Genomic DNA, 17,502 nt, shown 5'->3' with positions numbered 1-17,502 from the left:
TTGGGGGGGGGGGGATTTCAACCTCATCGCCTGTCAGGGGTTATAATGTATAAATAATGCGCAATGCGAATAAACCCGTAGAGAATATTTTCTTTCAACTTAAACTTGCAGCGATAACTTCTTCCTAGTTAAATGAATAAAACTGGATGTAAAAACGTAATCAATTTCATCGGTTCCAGCGAACGGTTGAATCATATTACGCTGGAATTCATCTCGAATTATATGCACAGCTTGTTTTCACTCTATTCACTCGTTCATGCTTGTCCTAGGATATGTCGAGGTGAAATTTCAACGAATAATTCTTGAAACAGTTGATGAAAATAATCGAAATATTATTGCGTGATTTTCGCAACTGGTCGACAAAATTGCGCGTAACGAAGTACGTAATAATTTGAGGTAAAAAATGGCATTATTTTGGTTAGAAAACCTGCACAGCAGGCGTGAAATTTCGATGATATACACATTTGTCCCCCCTTTCCTTTTATCATCATCATCATCATCATCATCATCAATTATTATTGTCGATAGAAATTGAAACGCGGAATGAAACGCCGTGACGCGCATGGAAATATCTGTGCGAAAACTACACGTTGCAGTTTGACCGGATTTGTCGGCAGGCTCCCTATAGTACAGTTTCTGCGAAGCGTACGTAATAGGTAGAAAGGTGTGTGGGTGAACGACCGCGAAACGATCGTGTTTGAGTCAAGTTTCTTTCCTTCATTTCCTTCATTCCAATCACATTTTCCTCGACCCGAGTCGTATTTCGTCACGCAACGTCACTATTGACTAGGTATTAACCATTGCTTGGTTGTGACTATCGTTTGACATCGAAAATTTCCGCAATCGGTTGAATATGATCACAATTTTTTAATCCATATCAATTTCGGAAAATCATTTTAAATTACGTAGACGTGGCGAACAAACATTTCTCGACACCGTGTCCTTTTTCTATGTATCATTCGGGTTATCGTTGGGAGATGAAAGATTATTGGATACAAAATTTCGTGCGTCAAATTATAATATTAATCATGGCGTATCCAAGCTCAAAAAACGAAAAAAAAAAAAATATTGTCGATTCAAACGCGTCATGTTTTGCAGCGAATTATATCACAAGGTTATCAAGGATTTGTTCTTTTTTCTCTGGCATACATCACCGAAAAGTAACTAATAGAATCAAAAAACTCACTCGTAACTTGGTCTCGAAAATATCCCTCGTTCGTTTTAACAACGCTAAATTATTAAGACCCACTGTTGCGGCGCTTTTGCGGCGGGAAACACAGAGCGACTGTGTCAGTTTGACCGCCAGCGGCGCCACTCCAGAGAAATCTTAATGCCGAGTATTCTCATATTTTGATTTGCGATCGTCCTTGATGCCGTATGAAAATTGCAGATGCCATCGACACGAAACCGTCTATTCTTCAATTTCTCCGTTCTGACGATTTTTCACCGAGTTACAGCCCTCCAAACTTTTCAATCGACAGAACGGCCGCCATTAAAATTTCCCGAGTGTCGCGCCATCTTGCGTTGGATAAACGCTGCCGAAACTTTTCTTCGCTTCTCGTTTATCTTCCATAACGTATCGAGTGGTTACCTAAAATCGGCCACCCCGTATATCTCGTTCACTACTAATGTAATAAATTATGGCTAATTTGGATCCGGCAGTTCTGTAACCTTCAGCTAACCTTCGGCTGCGGGTTAAATATATTATACCAATTAAGTTTTGACATTATTGCGATTTATTACGTATTACTCCCTTGTTTTTTCGTCTTTTTTTCAGCTTGTCAAAAATTTGGGACACTATTCTGAAATGTAAATTACACGAATTAATACGAGGTATATTTTCAATTAATACTCTATGAAATCAATCGCCAGTCCGTGTAAACAGAATTCCAAATTAACTAACGTAGATCGGCTACTGCTAATCAGAGTCACCACGAAGCGTTCAGATTTACGGAAAATAATAGCAGTTTGAAGTAATCGGCAATATTATTGCTAAAAAAGCAACGTTCTTCAATCTGTGAATAGCGAAATAATGATATTGGGGATTTGTAAGCCTATTTTTGGAGAGAAGAAAAAAAAAAAAAAAAAAAAGCCCCATGCAAAATCGATAACATTCTTGTTGTTCTATTTTTTAATTTAATTTTTCATCCCTGATCGGATCGTCTTTCCAAATTTCTAATCGTTTTATCTCTGTGTTGCAAAAACTCATCGTTACACCTGATTCGCTGGGTGACTGCGTTTTAAAGTCAGTTGCTTACCTTTTGATTTGATTGATCGTGCTTTTAGCTATGCTCCGGGTTGAAATAAAATATTTTCGCGGACTTCCGTTCAAACTGGTGACATCGGTACCGATAAATAATTAGATGCTAGGCACGTCAAGTATATGCCAAGGAATCCTGTCAGAAATAGAATTTGCATCTCCTAATTCGCAACGTTATGTAAACTGTAATTGCGGTCGTTCGTATTCGGCATTAAGTAAGGCTGTGACAAGTTGACGATTTATATGTCAAGGAATCGTATTATTATTACTTCTCTCTAATTTCATTAGGCATCTCAATTAGCCAGATTCAGTTCAAGTGCTATCCGTGATTTACTTATTATACAAGGATTTATTATTCCGTTGAGAAGATTGACTAGGACAGAAAATTCCGTTGGCTAAGAGTTGGCTTCTGGCCACGAGGGGAAACTTTTTGTAATTATTCGCTCGAACCGATGACAAAGGACGAAAAATTATATTGCAGTTACTTTACTAAAAAAAAACCGCAGACCGTTGTTGCATGATAATTATACAATGTGTATAATGCAACCTCGCCGTTGATATTTTTCCACAAAATTTCAACACTCGTGAAAAGTTATTTTATTCGTATATGCACGCATATTGAATCATAAATCAAACACGATTTGTCGTAATTATACTATCGAAATTGGAGATTGAATACCGACTTCGTGAATAAACGTTGCAAAAATATTGATGCGCGTATCCAAAAAAGTTGTGAATATTTCTCATCAAGTCTCGAAATTCAAGTCCCGAGTCACATGCATTTATTATCGATGTAACATTTTGGTCTACATGCAAGTTATTGCTCTAAAAATTATTCCCTCACCTTCTCCCTTGCGATTAGTTCGATAACAATAACGAAAAAGCTGTTCATCTCAAATACAACAATATTCATATTGATTAAATATCGCTAAAATATTTAAAAATCAGTGTCAATTGTATGTCGGAGCTTTTATTGCACTACGACAACAAATGCGTAAAACGGATAATCGATTTTACATACATGTCCCGAAAAATAAAATCATTCCCTCACCGTGTTACAAGTATTCGAATGAGATTTGTGAACGCAGCCTTAAGTTTCTAAAACCTAGCAACATTCCTAATATGTACGTGTGGCGGTTAATATATATATAAATTTTTTTTTTTTTTTTTTTTCTTTAACACTGAATTTAATTTGCGCAAAAAAGCATTTGGTTGAGATTATTTAAAAGTTACATTTTTATTTGTCATTACCTCACTGCACGAATATGGAGGTAAATCAGTATATATGCTTATGATGTAATTTTTTTTTTTTTTTTATTGCAACTTAAGGAGTAAAATTTATACACAAAATGCTGAAGCAATTTCGGGTAATATGCAAGTGTTTTTCCGTATTAGCTTGTGTTCGAATTCGTCATTCTCTCATTATGTTTAAGAGTGAGAGAAATTTTCAACAGACATACAGCGAAAAAAAAGAAAATAATGGAAAGATAACAGAAGTTTTTTCCTCGTTTCGTAATTATTTTAAACTTATTTCTTTATATCCAACAATTACTTTCAAACAGACCTTATTTAGTAAAACTTCGGAATTCACCGATAAATAATTTTTCGCTCGGTAAGAAATTTTTTTCATAAAACCCTAACCGAAGTTTCGTAATTTGACGAAAATTATACCTTTGTATAAATTTAACAACCAATAAATTTTCTTCTCAACGCCGTTCCGACCAGGTGCGATAATTCAAATGACTGTCGTGTCTTCGCGTGTGTATCATTATTACATTTTATGTGTGATGCTAGAACAAGCCAAATCACGTCGCTGCGTGTCAATGAATAATACGGTAGTAGTTGGATCGGTTTAGCTATTCATTTGTTACGTAACCCGTACAACGGTAAGTTTTTTATGCTTGGCGCTTCATGTTGCGTAACCGTTTACGGATTAAACCTTTCAGGCTTTAACGTTATCTGCCTTGAGTTGGTCAGTTCCGTTTCTAATTTTACAATCGCCAACAAATCATCCTCGCTTCTTCTGTACCTCTTTCGATACGAGCGTTCCATGCTTACTACGGTGGAATAAATTAACGTGCGTGTCTTTCTTCCTGTTCATTGCTTTTTTTTTTTTTTTCAAATATGTTTTTCATTAATTTTTTTTTTATTCTCGTGACGAAGAATCCGGTTTTGGAGATAAAGTATCGCTCCAACTGTGTTTGCCGAGTGGCGAATTCAGTGAAAAAACATGATCAGGCTAATCGTAAGATCAAAAAATGAATCGTTATCTGATATAAAGTTTGGCTAATAATGTACAACCAGTAAAGTTGGAAAAAAGATGACGTCTCGAAAGTTTTACAAATATGCCAAATCTTGCGACTTTCGATTTATCTTGACAGTTTTTTTTTTCTTTTGGCAAGATTTTTCGTCGGTTATTTTTTAATCTTCGTTGAATCCTTGTTGCCGAATTGTTTCTTCGACGGACGATTGTATTTTTTTTTTTTTTTTTGACGTTTTTGCAAAAATTGCTTGTTCCGCGAGTAAAGAAGATAGCTGTTATTTATTTGCAACGCCGAAATTGACGGTTGCAAAATAACAAATAGTCAAGATTTTATGAACGATGAGCGACGAAAATTATGTACAACATAACAGCGCGGTTATTGCGAGGCTCGGTACAGTCTTTTCACGATGGTTAAGTAACGACTCTTTTGATTGGGTCAAGTGGTGAGAACAATAGCGGATAGAATATATAAAGAGCTTATCAGCCATTACAATTTAATACGCCACATCCGCGTTTCTGCCTCTATCTACATACGTATACTGGGAATTTTTGTTGGAAGGACCTGTTCGTAGCCCGGGCGATTCAAATTGCCCAATTTTGATTGGCTGACATCGTTGCTCGTGGCCTGAAGCTAACCTTTGCTGCCGAGAAAAAAAAAAAATTCCCTAGAATCGACCGGCTGACTAGTAACAGTCAACCATAACCTCTCGCCTGCCATGCTGGTAACATTTTTACAAAGTTGGCCACGCTCGTAAACTAGACGAGTTTGAATTCAGGGTGGCCACTAAATGTCCAACACGAAATTCCCTGATCAGTGCCTTTCAAGAAAAACTCTCGGTGTGTGTATACATACCGTTGTAACGCAACGCGCGGGTTCGTCAATCTTCCGACCGACCTTGAATAATTTTTTCATTGAACTAATTACGGACAATAACAATATCAGCGTCATAACTATTCGGCATCACCGCGTTTTTAATGTTGTTGTGTTGTTGTTTTTTCACTTTTGAACTTGTTACGTTTTACGCTGCGCGCTTGCGTTGATCGTTACTCAATTTTACAACGTATTAAAATTAATATAATATTATTTATTCATCTACATGCAAAGATCACGGTTAACATTGTAAAATATTTTATTTTCAAACTGGTGATTGTATTTTCCTTTTTTCTTTATTCATTATTTCTAACATTTCTAGGCGAATTTCAATCCAGTGCATAGCGTCTATAATAGCTATAGAGATCGAGCTTGCGGACAGACGTAATCTCCAGTGCAATCATTAATATGCATTGTTCTGTCATTTTTTTTCTACGTTTCGTTTTATCAATACTTTGCCGAATAATTATAAAAAATGACTTACGTATCGTTGATTTTCACCAGATACAGCTTAAAAATCGCAACAAATGTAACAAACAGGCGAATAAATCAACTGCACATAACAGAATTAAGGATCGATTCAAGCAACCAATAACAGTGTCGCAATATAACCCAAAATAGTTGCGATACGGTAGAAAGTTTGAAAAATTCGTTATACATTCAGGGATGAAAATCTTTGGAAAAAATAGTTATAAATCTGTCGGAAAAAACCCGTAAGATGAAGCCATTTGACTTAGGGGTTGAACATTATAAAACGATAAGGGTCACGGGTCAATGTACAAGATGATTATCAGTCCGAGTTGTTCCGCATCCTGCACGACGGCAATTAATGCACTCTCAACAACTGATTAACACGCTGTAGCTGTTTGACGAAGATAAACACGGGGATAAAAATTTGATAGCGTAACGGTGTACACTTGAGAATATAATCAACGATAATTTGACAAATTAATAAATAACGCCAGCTGGACTCAGACACTTCTGTCGGATATGCTGCTTCGGATGCTGTCTCTTCGGTGTGTGGAATTCTGGGCACGTTGCGGTTGCCTCTGGTTCCGTCCGCCACCGGAAACCGGCATCTCGTTGTCGCTGCCAACCCTTCGTAAGGTCGAGTCACCCTCGAGGCTGTATCTCCGACTTGACGTCGTCTGACCCTTCGGACTTCGCGGACCTCGAATGTTCGTGTAAACTATGTAGACAGCAAGGATTCCGATTACGAACATCGCCACTCCGACTCCGCTCACCGTTCCCACCTGCGTGGAAAAATGGGAGAAACGCACTTTAGAAGCCAGCGCAAAAACGCCGATCGCTCGGCTGGAGATCGATCGAAAGTTATGAAAAAAATCGGGAAGCTCAAAACCGACTACAATCAGTCGCGATTCAAATTTCGCCAAGATTCGTTTGAATTTCAACGAGTTATCGGTTGATCCGCAATTTTTCTCAGGCGTGAAACTTAAGAGCGTGTAACAGTCCTACCTTTACCGACCGTGCAAATTCATCTATTTTTCTTCCTACATTGACTAAACAAACGAACGGAATTGGTTCAGATTTCGATGGTGAATATCTATTTCGTAGTGGAATTCAGGAAGGTTACTTATATCCCGAAAATTGGTAAAAGAAACGTATGATTATTCCAATATTTCCCGCAATTTCAGGGGCCAAAAAGTGCATAGTTGAGATACTTTGCGCAATTCAGGAAAGAATGAGGAGTAAAATGAGTCACCTTGAGACTGTTTTCATATAATATTCAGGTCGTTAGACGAGAACTGGAAATTACAATAATTTCGTAAATAAAAGATGCTCACACGCCAACCAAGGAACGCTGCACATTTTTTTAACGATTTTTGGGGCACGAGTAACTTCCCTGAATCCCGCTACGAAAGAGCGATGCACCGTTAAAATTTTTACTCTTTCCATTAATTTGTTTATTTAGTATAGAAAGAAAGAGAGTGAGTTTGCTCGGTCGGTAAAGGTAGGTCTGCTGCATGCCCATTTTTTGATCATGATTAATCCCTACTAGCTTGATGGGTTCTGTTAAGGTCGTATTTTTTCAAGACTTGATATTCCGCGCGACGACTTTATACGTAAAGTTCATAGTAGCTTATAAATTATCTCAGTTCTTAGCACCGTTTACCCCCAACTCTATTACAGTCGTAAGATCTGAAGATTTGCGAACCGGGATATTCCACGTGATGAATGTAACCGAGAAGTGACCGCGACACTTGTTTCTCCCACCTTCGCAGTTTTTTTCTCTTCTTGTCTTTTTGTCAAGTTATTCCTACTCTCACTGTGACAGATGAACGGGAATCCCAAGAGCGAAGCATCGAAGCACCTGTAACTTTCACGGTAATCGCAACAGTCCAAGCTAAGCTAATCATCGATGTTGACTAGAAGGGAAAACTCTGGAGAAGAGAAAGACATTTTCGTTGTTCCTCTTTCTTCGAGCATTGTTTCACGGTTTCTCAATTGTAGCAACGAAGGTCTCGAGGTTAATTGCGGCAAGACTCGAGGTTCGAGAATAGACGAACGTGTTTTGGACGTATCTTTACAACTCGAGCAGAACTGCAGGAGAGTTTTAAAGTGGGGAAAAGTACAGGCGCATGAAATTGCGGTCAAGCTCATACTCGTAATTCCGCGGTAAGTAATTGGATGACGTTGCCCAATATTGGCCATACTCGTACATACAGTCAGATTCTCAAGTCAGCTGTAAGAAGAGTTGCTCCAGTCACTTGACCCTAAATCGGCCCAGTATCGGGGACGTGAGTTGGATGGAAAAGGTGACAATAACGATCGTTCACTTTTCTCACCATCGTCCACCACTCCGTGTCGTCCATTTCGGCAACCACGATTTGGGTAGCGTGGTCCTCCTCATCTTCGGTCAGTTTGGCCTCGTGAAGGTTGGACGCGCAGTCGAGGTTCGCGATCTGTTTTTTCTTCGCCTTTTCAGCAATTTTCTCAATCTCATCCGGCGTATCCTGCTCCTCTTCCTCGTCTTCGTCATCTTCCGTTTCCTCATTCGTCCCCTTACCTTTCCGCTTCTCTTCGACCTTTCCTTTGCCTTTTGCCCCGTCCTTACCGCTCCACGATATCCTCGCGACGTTACGCTTGACGTTGATTTTACCCAAGGTCTTCAAACCTCCGTCGCGAATCTTAACCAACAACTTGAAACCCCGAGGTTCCGAAACCGTCTCCGCGTTACGAGATGCCAGAACCTTCGATATCATCTCCATCCAGTCCGCAGAGTTCACCTGGGACTTGCACTTCTTCTTCTTGCTGTAAAAAAGAGAGTTTTACATTATTATTGAACATAGTTCCTGACATCGATTTGCTAAGGTGTTTGTAAATCCTGAAAAAGGCATCCGAGTGCCGTAACAACCGTTTCAAGTGTGACTGATTTGTAACAAGCCTTCTAAGCCAAAGTCATAAGCCTGGCTCTCGTTATTATTCGCAGTCCGGCGTGTTTCGATTCATGGAATCATTTGTTTTCGACTGTGCTCCATTGACGTTATTTCGTTCTTAGAACGCAGTCCGGACCATTCAAAAATATTAGCATCCGAACACTGGAAGCTGTAAAAATAAGCCATTGGGTGGTTTCGGAGCCGAGTGACGGTGAGTCAACTTCGCGCAATCTTGGACATATGAATTTCGATCGAATACGGTAAGGAATTAATATCAGTCAAAACAATGTCTGTCTTTCTAGCTGGTAACCGCACTCACCGACGACTCTTTGTCGATTATACAAATTGTGGCTTAGCACAAACCGCTAACATACCAAATCGAGTCCAAAGCCGTTCCGTAAACGTCGATAGCGTCCTGAAGCCAGCGGACCTCCGTCATGTCATCAGGGTCAAATTTTCCCGTCCCGTCGCCGTTCCACCACTTGGACTTTTCGACCATGGTCTGCAACTCGGTCGTTTCGTTTCTGGATAAGAGAAAATCGGAAAATGAAGAGAGAAAAAACTGCGGTAAAGACAGTAAGAGCAGAGCGACGAGAAAAGAGGCTGTATTGAATACTGGAATAGTTGAGGAATTGGGTGGGGGGTGAAAACTTGAAATGTCAAACATTCGAAAATGAAATATCGAAAGATGAATCGTTCCAAGTCTCGATTTTCGAAGGTGTCACTGATCGAAACGACTACTGATCTTTCAGTCCGTTCGAAATATCGATCCTTCCAAGCTTTGACCCCCAGGCCCAGTAATTGAGGAAGTCGGCATGAATATGGTGAGTGCCAAAAAGGTGGTCGCGGAGTCTTTATCCCAAGCATACGAAGCAGCGACTGGATCCGGCTAACCAAGTGAAAAAAGGATCGAGGCTGAGGACCTTGATGCCAGAAGAATATGCATGACACAGAAAACGTTCAGTGGGAAGTTGAGCGAATGTTTTATCATAATACAGTTTTTGTCATGATCCTCGAATGCCGTATTACACCGGCGTTCGTTCCTTCGCTTCGTTATGGTCGGCTCTCTTTATACCCGAAGGTTGCACTTCGATTGCCGACCTCCTCTCTGTAGTGGGCCTGCATTATTATACCTCATTCTTGAAAGTTCATGTCTTTCTAAATAGGCCTATTACTACCGTACAGTGTAATGCCTTGTGTACCCACACAGTTGACGAACATGTGCAACGTGCCTCCCTACACCATCGACATTGCGTTACAGAGCCGGGACGAAAAACCTTGAAGCGCTGTTTCTCTGCATTATCATACTCGAAACTCGTATGAAATACCCTACCTAGCTGGGAGTATATTTGCGAGAAAGAATTTTTTTGATAAAACGCACTCGTCGTTCCTTCGAAGAATGAATTCACGGCATCGCGAGCACGTGGACGAAACGTTGTCTGCAGGGCTAGACCTACTCATTGTTATAATTTTATAGTTTAGCTTTCACCCCGATAGGAGAACAAGGTCTTCTTTGTGTATACAAGGTTTAGCTTGTGATTTTTTTTGTTTCTTTTTTTTTTTTTTTATCACACTTTTACTTCCACCTGTACCGAACGATTGCGCAAAAAATGACTGCCGAGTTCACGCGGTTGGTATTTTTTGGCTGCCCGTTTATCTGCTTTCAGGGAAAGAACGTAGTTACTGTAATCACCCCGAAAATTAAAAGTTGGGTTTCTGTGTGTGATCATTTTTTTGTTCGACGATTTTGGTCTCGATCGACGCGGCTTTTCCAAACTTAGAACTGATTAGAGCAACAAATGTAATTACAAGTTTTTTAGGTCGCTCATCCCGAATCTAAATTCGCATTTCCAAAATTTAAATTTGGCGTATTGAATATGTTGAGAAAAAAAAAAAATTAAGAACATTTGGGTTTTTGTCAAAATTGATACTCGAAGGTTTTTTTAAGTGGCTAATCACGAATCTGAGGTCAGATTCACGAAATCCAAAATGTTAAAATTTTCGAATTATAATGAATTCAAGGTCAAACTTTCAAAGTTTGTAATGGTGAATTCATTATAATGGTTTAGAATTCAAAAAAAAAAAAAAAATTGTCATATTTTCATGTAACATGGTACAAGAGAGCTTTTAAATCGTTTGAAAAAAAAAAAAACATGTCGGCCGATGAAAACTCACGGTTCGTACGCATAGTGAAAATCTAGAAAACTGGGAAAATTCAGGGAATTTCGAAAATAAGACAGGAATTTGGAATCCGTCGTAGAAAGAAATTCGTTTTTACACAAAGTTCGATCGAGCTAAAGAAAAAAAGAAAAACAACCACACTCAAATCTTCGTTTCGTCTCACCACTTCACACTTTCTATGTACCCTCTTCATTTTTCAAACTTTCTTACATTTCTTTTCTTGCGGAAAATCGCGGGCTGTTGTTTGTAAATTAACAGTCAGATAGTAATACAGGTACTAGGTTAATATCGAAGGTATTAGTATTAATGTGTAAAGAAATCGTCGTCAATCAGCCGCATATTTTTTGAAAGTTTACTGAAAAAGTTCCTATTTTCAGTCTGGAATACCTGAAAAAGTCAGAGAATTTTATATTCCAAAAATCGTATGAACCCTGAATATGCATGTCTTTACCATAAATTTAAAACGTGAATTCCTTGAGAAATTCCACGCATGCCGACAGGTACTTTGTTAATTAATTAAGATCCTCCGGTGAATTCCGTGCTTTTAATAGACACTTCCTTTTCTTCATTATTCTTCTACTTAATTATTCCAGCGTAACGCCGAAGCCAACTGTGACACACAGTGTAATACACTTAAATGATAGGCTTGTAAAGTATGAATCACAGAAACAGAAACTGCTTTCACGCGATCTCAACACCGCAAGATAAGTTACGCGACCCTCTCGATCCTCATGAATTTTTCATTTCATTGCGCATTGATCAATTACAATCCCTTTCACCGTTCCAAGATGTGTAACGATTAGTAACAATTAACACATTCCGTGTCCGATGGCGCGGAATTGTTCGCGTTAGTACAAGACAGGTATTAATTGGCTATTATTTTCCAGCCTGTAATTGCGATTTTTAACCTTGCTGGTATATTTTCACCGCGCGTATGTTTTACGTGCACTCAATGATCGCATTGACAAGATAAAATTGTACAAGGCGTGCGTGAATTTGTTTATCTATAATTAAATAAATCTACAACGTTAAGCTGCTGGTTAGAATATATTTATACTCGTATACGTAAGGTTAATCGTTATATCGTTTCCGGAATGCGTAAAAGATCAAAGGATATAACAACTAATCTCAAGTGTTTCCTTGTCAGGGTATCATGACACAAATGAACGTGAAAATTTTTTTTTGTTTTTTTTTTTTTTTGTCACTCGATTCTAATTTCCTACGGTATAACGTGATACCTACGCAGTATCGATCGCTGATTCGTTACGCACGGATCAAGTGACTTGTGAAACGTCAATTTCGCCCAGCTTACGCGAAGAATACTCAAGGAAACGAATCTCTGCTGGAAAATAACGTTCAATATCCTAACTCGAGGCCTGACAGTTTTAAACATGGAATAAAATTAGGCATCCTAATTAACTAAAATTATTTCAAGTCCGTCGATTCGTTCGAATTGTCTGCAACGGATGTTACGGATCGGGTTAACGAAAAAAAAAAAAGAAAAAAAAACTTTTCATCAATTTCTCGCGATTTGTAAATGTTTTATCACCTTCCGACGCAGCATCTCGTTGACTGGTTTAGCAACAAATGTAATTACAAGTGATTTCGTACCATGTCCCGCATACCTAATGATCGGTGATAGAATTTTCTGAACATGGTAATTCCGTGGTGCAGGCGGCATTAGCCCCGCATCGACAAACCGCACGATAAATGTTACTCGATGCGTGACGGCTTGGCAATTTTCTGCTCGTATCGTTACGGTCAATTTATTTTCCCACCTCGGGATTATCGCCGTATAAAATTCCCGCAATCGCCCCGGTAATTGTCCCCGCTTATCTGGCCGTGTTTATGTCTTCATATTTTTAACCAAGTTGTACGGATAATTGTCACGGACAGATCAATGAATTCGCCGCGTAAGAGTTATTCCGGAATTAAACACCTCACCTGTCGTCCTCCACAAGTATTATCGTGTTAGTCGAATTCACGCGGTTTAAACGATTCTCCAATCTTCCTTCGCTGACAACGATCACCGTAGCGTTTGTCGGACCGGCGAAAAAGTCATCGTCCGGTTTTCCGACGTGGATCACGTTCGTGGTGAAATCTGAAAATCGGGTTCTAGGATCAATAGATGCATCAAAAGTCATTCGATGATATTCACGGTGAATGGGAATGAACGCATCACTTTTCGTTTATTCTCTTTCCGACTTTTATCTCACCTCCGTCCTCGTTGTCGTAAATTATCACGCACAATTCTCTCGATATCGCTTCGGCCGTTAATTTCTTCGCGATATTCCGGGCGTCCTCTTCGTCTTTGTCACCTGACGTGACCAGCGTGAACGATTTCCACTTTAGTCTCTCCACCACCTCTAGGACCCCCTGTAGTTTTTAACAATAATAAAAACGTCGCAAGGTTGTAGTTGACCTCGTTCATAATTAATTAGATCAGTTGCGACACTCGGTTCGGTTCCGAAAACTTGTTTTTCATGACTAACGAGTCTTTGACAGAGTTTAGAATTAACCTTTTTGTGCATACATTTTTGCTTACATGCGCATTCGCTTGAAATTTCCTGTAAACGGACGATTGACGTCACTGATTACGAATCTGAACTCGAAATTCGAAAATCCAAAATGGTGGATCCAATATGGAGAACGTAAATTCAAAAAGTTATTTGATTTCGATTGAGCTTTGTATGGGACGGTTTCTAAGATCGCTGGATTACGAGTCTGAGTTAAAAATTTGAAAATTCGACACGGCGGATTCAATTGAAAATTTTTTTTTTTTTTTGCTTATATATATTACGGTTTTTCATCGATCCCGTCGTTTTGAATTTCTAAAATTACACAACTTTTTCTTCAGTTTCGAATACAAACAACTCGCGAAATGAAATTTATCAGTAAATACAATTGTTAGTTTCGGTCTAGTGCATAAATTATAGTATTTTTATTATCATTTCATTAAACAAAAACAACAAGAAAAAGCTTTATAAAAAGAAATTAAGTTTTTGCAAAAATTAGCCTACAGATTATCATGTTATTTTGCAATGAACAAATAAATAAAAAGTATGTTTTTTATTAGAATTAGAAATATTTCAGGGACCATTTAGAACCAAAAAAGAGTAGTCTAAAAAACAAAAAGTAGCAAAATAAAAAATTAAAGGATTAAATACCGTTCGTTTCTTTCTCATCTGCCGAATTACTTCACCGTAATTTTAATACCTGAACGACGTGAGAATTGTTTTCCATTGCCAAATGGTGAAGGAATGCGGAATTCGACGGTCTTCTAACCAAATGCGGGACCCGGAGAACGGAAGTTACCTTCTGAACGGCTTCGGCATACGTCGGATTATCCGGTCCTATGATGCCTGTAATCCATCATTCTATGTTTGAATTAACTTATCGCACGACAGTCTGTCATTTACATACAGACGTATATCGCGTATCGTTGCTTTGTAAATTTTATAATACATTAACGCAGAAATTGCTTTCTCTTTCTCCGTTCTGTCGCTCATTTTTCCGCCCACTGTTTTAAATAACGTTGGTTATTTCTCCTCGGGGATTTCCCGGCACCGTACAACAGTTACAAGGTTCTACCCACGTCAGAGGTTCTTTTCCCTTTTCAAAAGAAGTTTGTATCGCCGCTGTTTCGATGCTAAGTAGTTTAATTTATCGAGCATCGCAATTCAGGGCAACGAGGAAAAATTGCGCATGTCGCTGTTACTTGGTAATCTTATTGCAGTATATGACTCACGGTTGCGTCTGGTAAGTAAGCTATGGTTATAAAATTGTGGTTTTTTATTCTCAGCTTTGTGACGTGTAACCTATATTATATATATATATTCATGAAAAACCGTATTTTGCCCAGCTTCGCGAGCATTCTTGAAGGCGGAAAACCTTACGGGTCATATCTGGAAATTTTGCGATTGAATCAGGTAGGACGGCATTAAAAGGAACAGAACATCCGTTACCAAAATATCGCAGATCGTTAATGAAGAATCTGTAAAAAGTTACGATTATACACCTGAACGATATTTGATACGTTGAAAATATCCATCGACGCTAACCTTCCCTTGCACACTCCAATGCATCGTGCATAACAGACTTGAATCCAATTTTTGTGTACAATTGTGTACGAGAATGCGAATTGCCATAACGATTTACCGGAATTAGCGTGCAATTACAGACCAGAGACGTATAATATACATTTTTTTTGAGAGAGAGAGAAAGGCTGGCCCTCGTCCTTGGCCAAGTTTTGTCGTTTGTGTCGAATAGTAACAAATAATTCCCTTGCATACACCTGTAATCATTATCCACGATCGTTAAACCGTGTACATTGCATTTCAGCTTCCAAGTCACGAGCGAGAAAAACATTTTTTATTCTCCCGGTGTAAAGAGAAAATTATGGATGCAGGTGTAGACCGTACAGGAAAGTTACGGGACATCCCTTAGATTTCAGAGCCAAGATAGATAAAAAAGAAATTTCTCGGTTAATTCGATCATTTTTCAATGTACGCACTAAGTAGAGAAAACGTGAAAATTGCTTGTTGTTAATAAGACGGTTTGAATGTTAAAATTACAAGAACGTGTGTTATATTGATTGACCAGAAATTTAACCATTAACTCAAATGTAAATTCGATCTGCTGATATATTGTCTCGTAACATAGTGCATGACTTCTGCAGTCAACACCGGAAAACCAGCAGAAAGAGAATCGTGTATACATACCAAGTTTCATTGCGATTTTCCAATCAGTTTTTATACCCTGCAAAAGCGACACTTTTTTTTTTTTTATTTTTGCGTAATGGCTATTAGGGAAAATTCATTGCACAGGTTTTAAATTACCCTTAGATCTAATCACTGTGTCATACGTTCAGCGTCTGTGGGTATGCACTTACTGATTGTGAGATCATTGATTATAGACACGTTTTAACTGACCTAGGTAATGCGGTGGCTGAAGACAGCTGAGATCGGCAGAGACCAGGGCTTTTATAGCGGCTTTCAAAGCTCCACCAATGCTGCCGCAGGTGTCGACAACCGCAAGTTCTGTTGAAAATAACGATAGTAAATTTATTTGGGAATCATTGGTCGAAAATTTTGTGTGTTATTTTGTGTATCGAAACCGTTCAGCGGTGAAATTAAATTCAACTTTTCATCCCTTGCAAATGTCCTGTAAACTTTTTTCGCTATCGGTATTTTAAAACCCACGAAGATAGCCGTTAATTAATCTACCACCGCGAGAGGCCGGATATCGAACGACGCCATATTGCGTCAGACGGCGCACCACGTGACCCATATTTAATAATAAACCTCATTGTTTATCCCACTTTTCACTCTGTATCGATTGATTTCGACAAAATAAACGGCTAGCAGGCTGCGCGAGGTTTCCGGTGACTCGAGAATCCGGCAATTGACCTAAAATGACGAGCTCCAACTGCCGATCTACTATCGGCGCCATGTTGGATCCCAGCAACATAACCTACCAAGCTTAAAGCCGCTCGTTTTACTGTTGTACTGTTCCAGGAGGAGTTTCGAAGCTTCGTAGAGAAGCACGCCACGGCTTGAAACACGTTTGCAGGCCGCATCCTCGTGGATTCCAGTTAAAAGCGACACCTGAGCCCGGCCGTCGCATTCGGTGCGTGCTCCGCATGTGCAAGCTGCAGCGACAAAGAGGATCACGAGCCATTTGCTAATCTTGAACATTTCGATCGGGGACGATTGTTGCACCGAACACTCGAATATGCCACCATTCACTGTGTGTTTTTTCTTACTCTTCTCCTCGTCTCTGGAACGAGGGATCGAATTGACACCTCGATTATTTCGTTTACCGCATCAAACCTTCGACAAGTCGCACGTGATTTTTCTTTTTTAATCGTCCGATCAGATATCTTCGAGTTCTTCGGGAACAGCGACCCTCGACGTTTTTTTTTTTTGTTTTTTCTCTACTTTTTTATACTCGGTTGTTTTCACGAACCACCCAAATGGGACCTTGAGAGGTCCGCGAGATATTAACAACCTTGTTCTTGACTCCCTTAGTTTTATACGGAAGCCTGCCTACCCTCAACACTGTATTCCTAGGGTTTTAGTCAAGGGCAAAAAGGTGTTCTCACCCCGCCGTTGTATCGGTTTACCGTCATATATAGACGAGGATTTTTTTTAAATAAATCAATCAAGGCGGGATGATGATCTTAGCGTTAATCGCCGTGGGTTTGAATAAGGATTTTTTGTGAAAAGTAACTCGATTCGGATAAAAACGTCGTAGAAAATTACGGATAAATACCTCTGCCGCATCGAATTTGAGCACCGTTTTTCTAATGAGCTTATTGTAACTCCGTTATCGGATCGGCGGAAAGCCTGAAATGTATAATAAGTTTGTATACGTTTCTTGCACAAGTACTTTTACGTAAGTCACAAAGAGACAGCTCGTGAAATCAATGCAGGTAATTAAATAAATCAATGTTATATACTACGCGAAGAAATTAGCACCATTCGAATTCTTGTTTTCTGGTACATATACAGGTGCGTACCTGGAGGGG

The 17,502-nt window shown here is 39.2% G+C and overlaps 1 protein-coding gene and 1 long non-coding RNA gene across 2 annotated transcripts; both read right to left on the bottom strand.

Moving 5' to 3' along the window:
* Positions 1–5,635: 5,635 nt before the first annotated feature.
* On the bottom strand, positions 5,636–16,974 carry LOC124214081 (uncharacterized). Its single transcript, XM_046616073.2, has 8 exons — positions 16,450–16,974; positions 15,905–16,012; positions 14,190–14,335; positions 13,190–13,349; positions 12,918–13,074; positions 9,167–9,316; positions 8,202–8,667; positions 5,636–6,647 (listed from the first exon to the last, which is right to left on the bottom strand). The coding sequence occupies exons 1-8, from the start codon at positions 16,667–16,669 to the stop codon at positions 6,366–6,368; spliced, it is 1,689 nt and encodes a 562-aa protein (XP_046472029.1). The 5' UTR covers positions 16,670–16,974; the 3' UTR covers positions 5,636–6,365.
* Positions 10,284–12,907, bottom strand: LOC124214082 (uncharacterized). The gene is made up of 2 exons (XR_006882062.2): positions 11,425–12,907; positions 10,284–11,360 (listed from the first exon to the last, which is right to left on the bottom strand). It is a non-coding gene; the product is annotated as an uncharacterized lncRNA (long non-coding RNA).
* Positions 16,975–17,502: the final 528 nt, after the last annotated feature.

This window comes from Neodiprion pinetum, chromosome 3, assembly GCF_021155775.2.
Source record: "Neodiprion pinetum isolate iyNeoPine1 chromosome 3, iyNeoPine1.2, whole genome shotgun sequence".
NCBI classification, from domain to species: domain Eukaryota; kingdom Metazoa; phylum Arthropoda; class Insecta; order Hymenoptera; family Diprionidae; genus Neodiprion; species Neodiprion pinetum.
This window is presented reverse-complemented; position numbering and strand designations above follow the sequence as displayed.

Excerpts from the sequence above, each read along its gene's own strand:
- LOC124214081 (XM_046616073.2), bottom strand. The coding sequence starts at position 16,669 with ATGTTCAAGATTAGCAAATGGCTCGTGATCCTCTTTGTCGCTGCAGCT. Across the intron at positions 14,336-15,904 it reads TCAGCCACCGCATTACCTAG|GCATCATAGGACCGGATAAT; the intron begins GTCAGTTAAAAC and ends GATGGATTACAG. Across the intron at positions 13,075-13,189 it reads TTACGACAACGAGGACGGAG|ATTTCACCACGAACGTGATC; the intron begins GTGAGATAAAAG and ends CCCGATTTTCAG.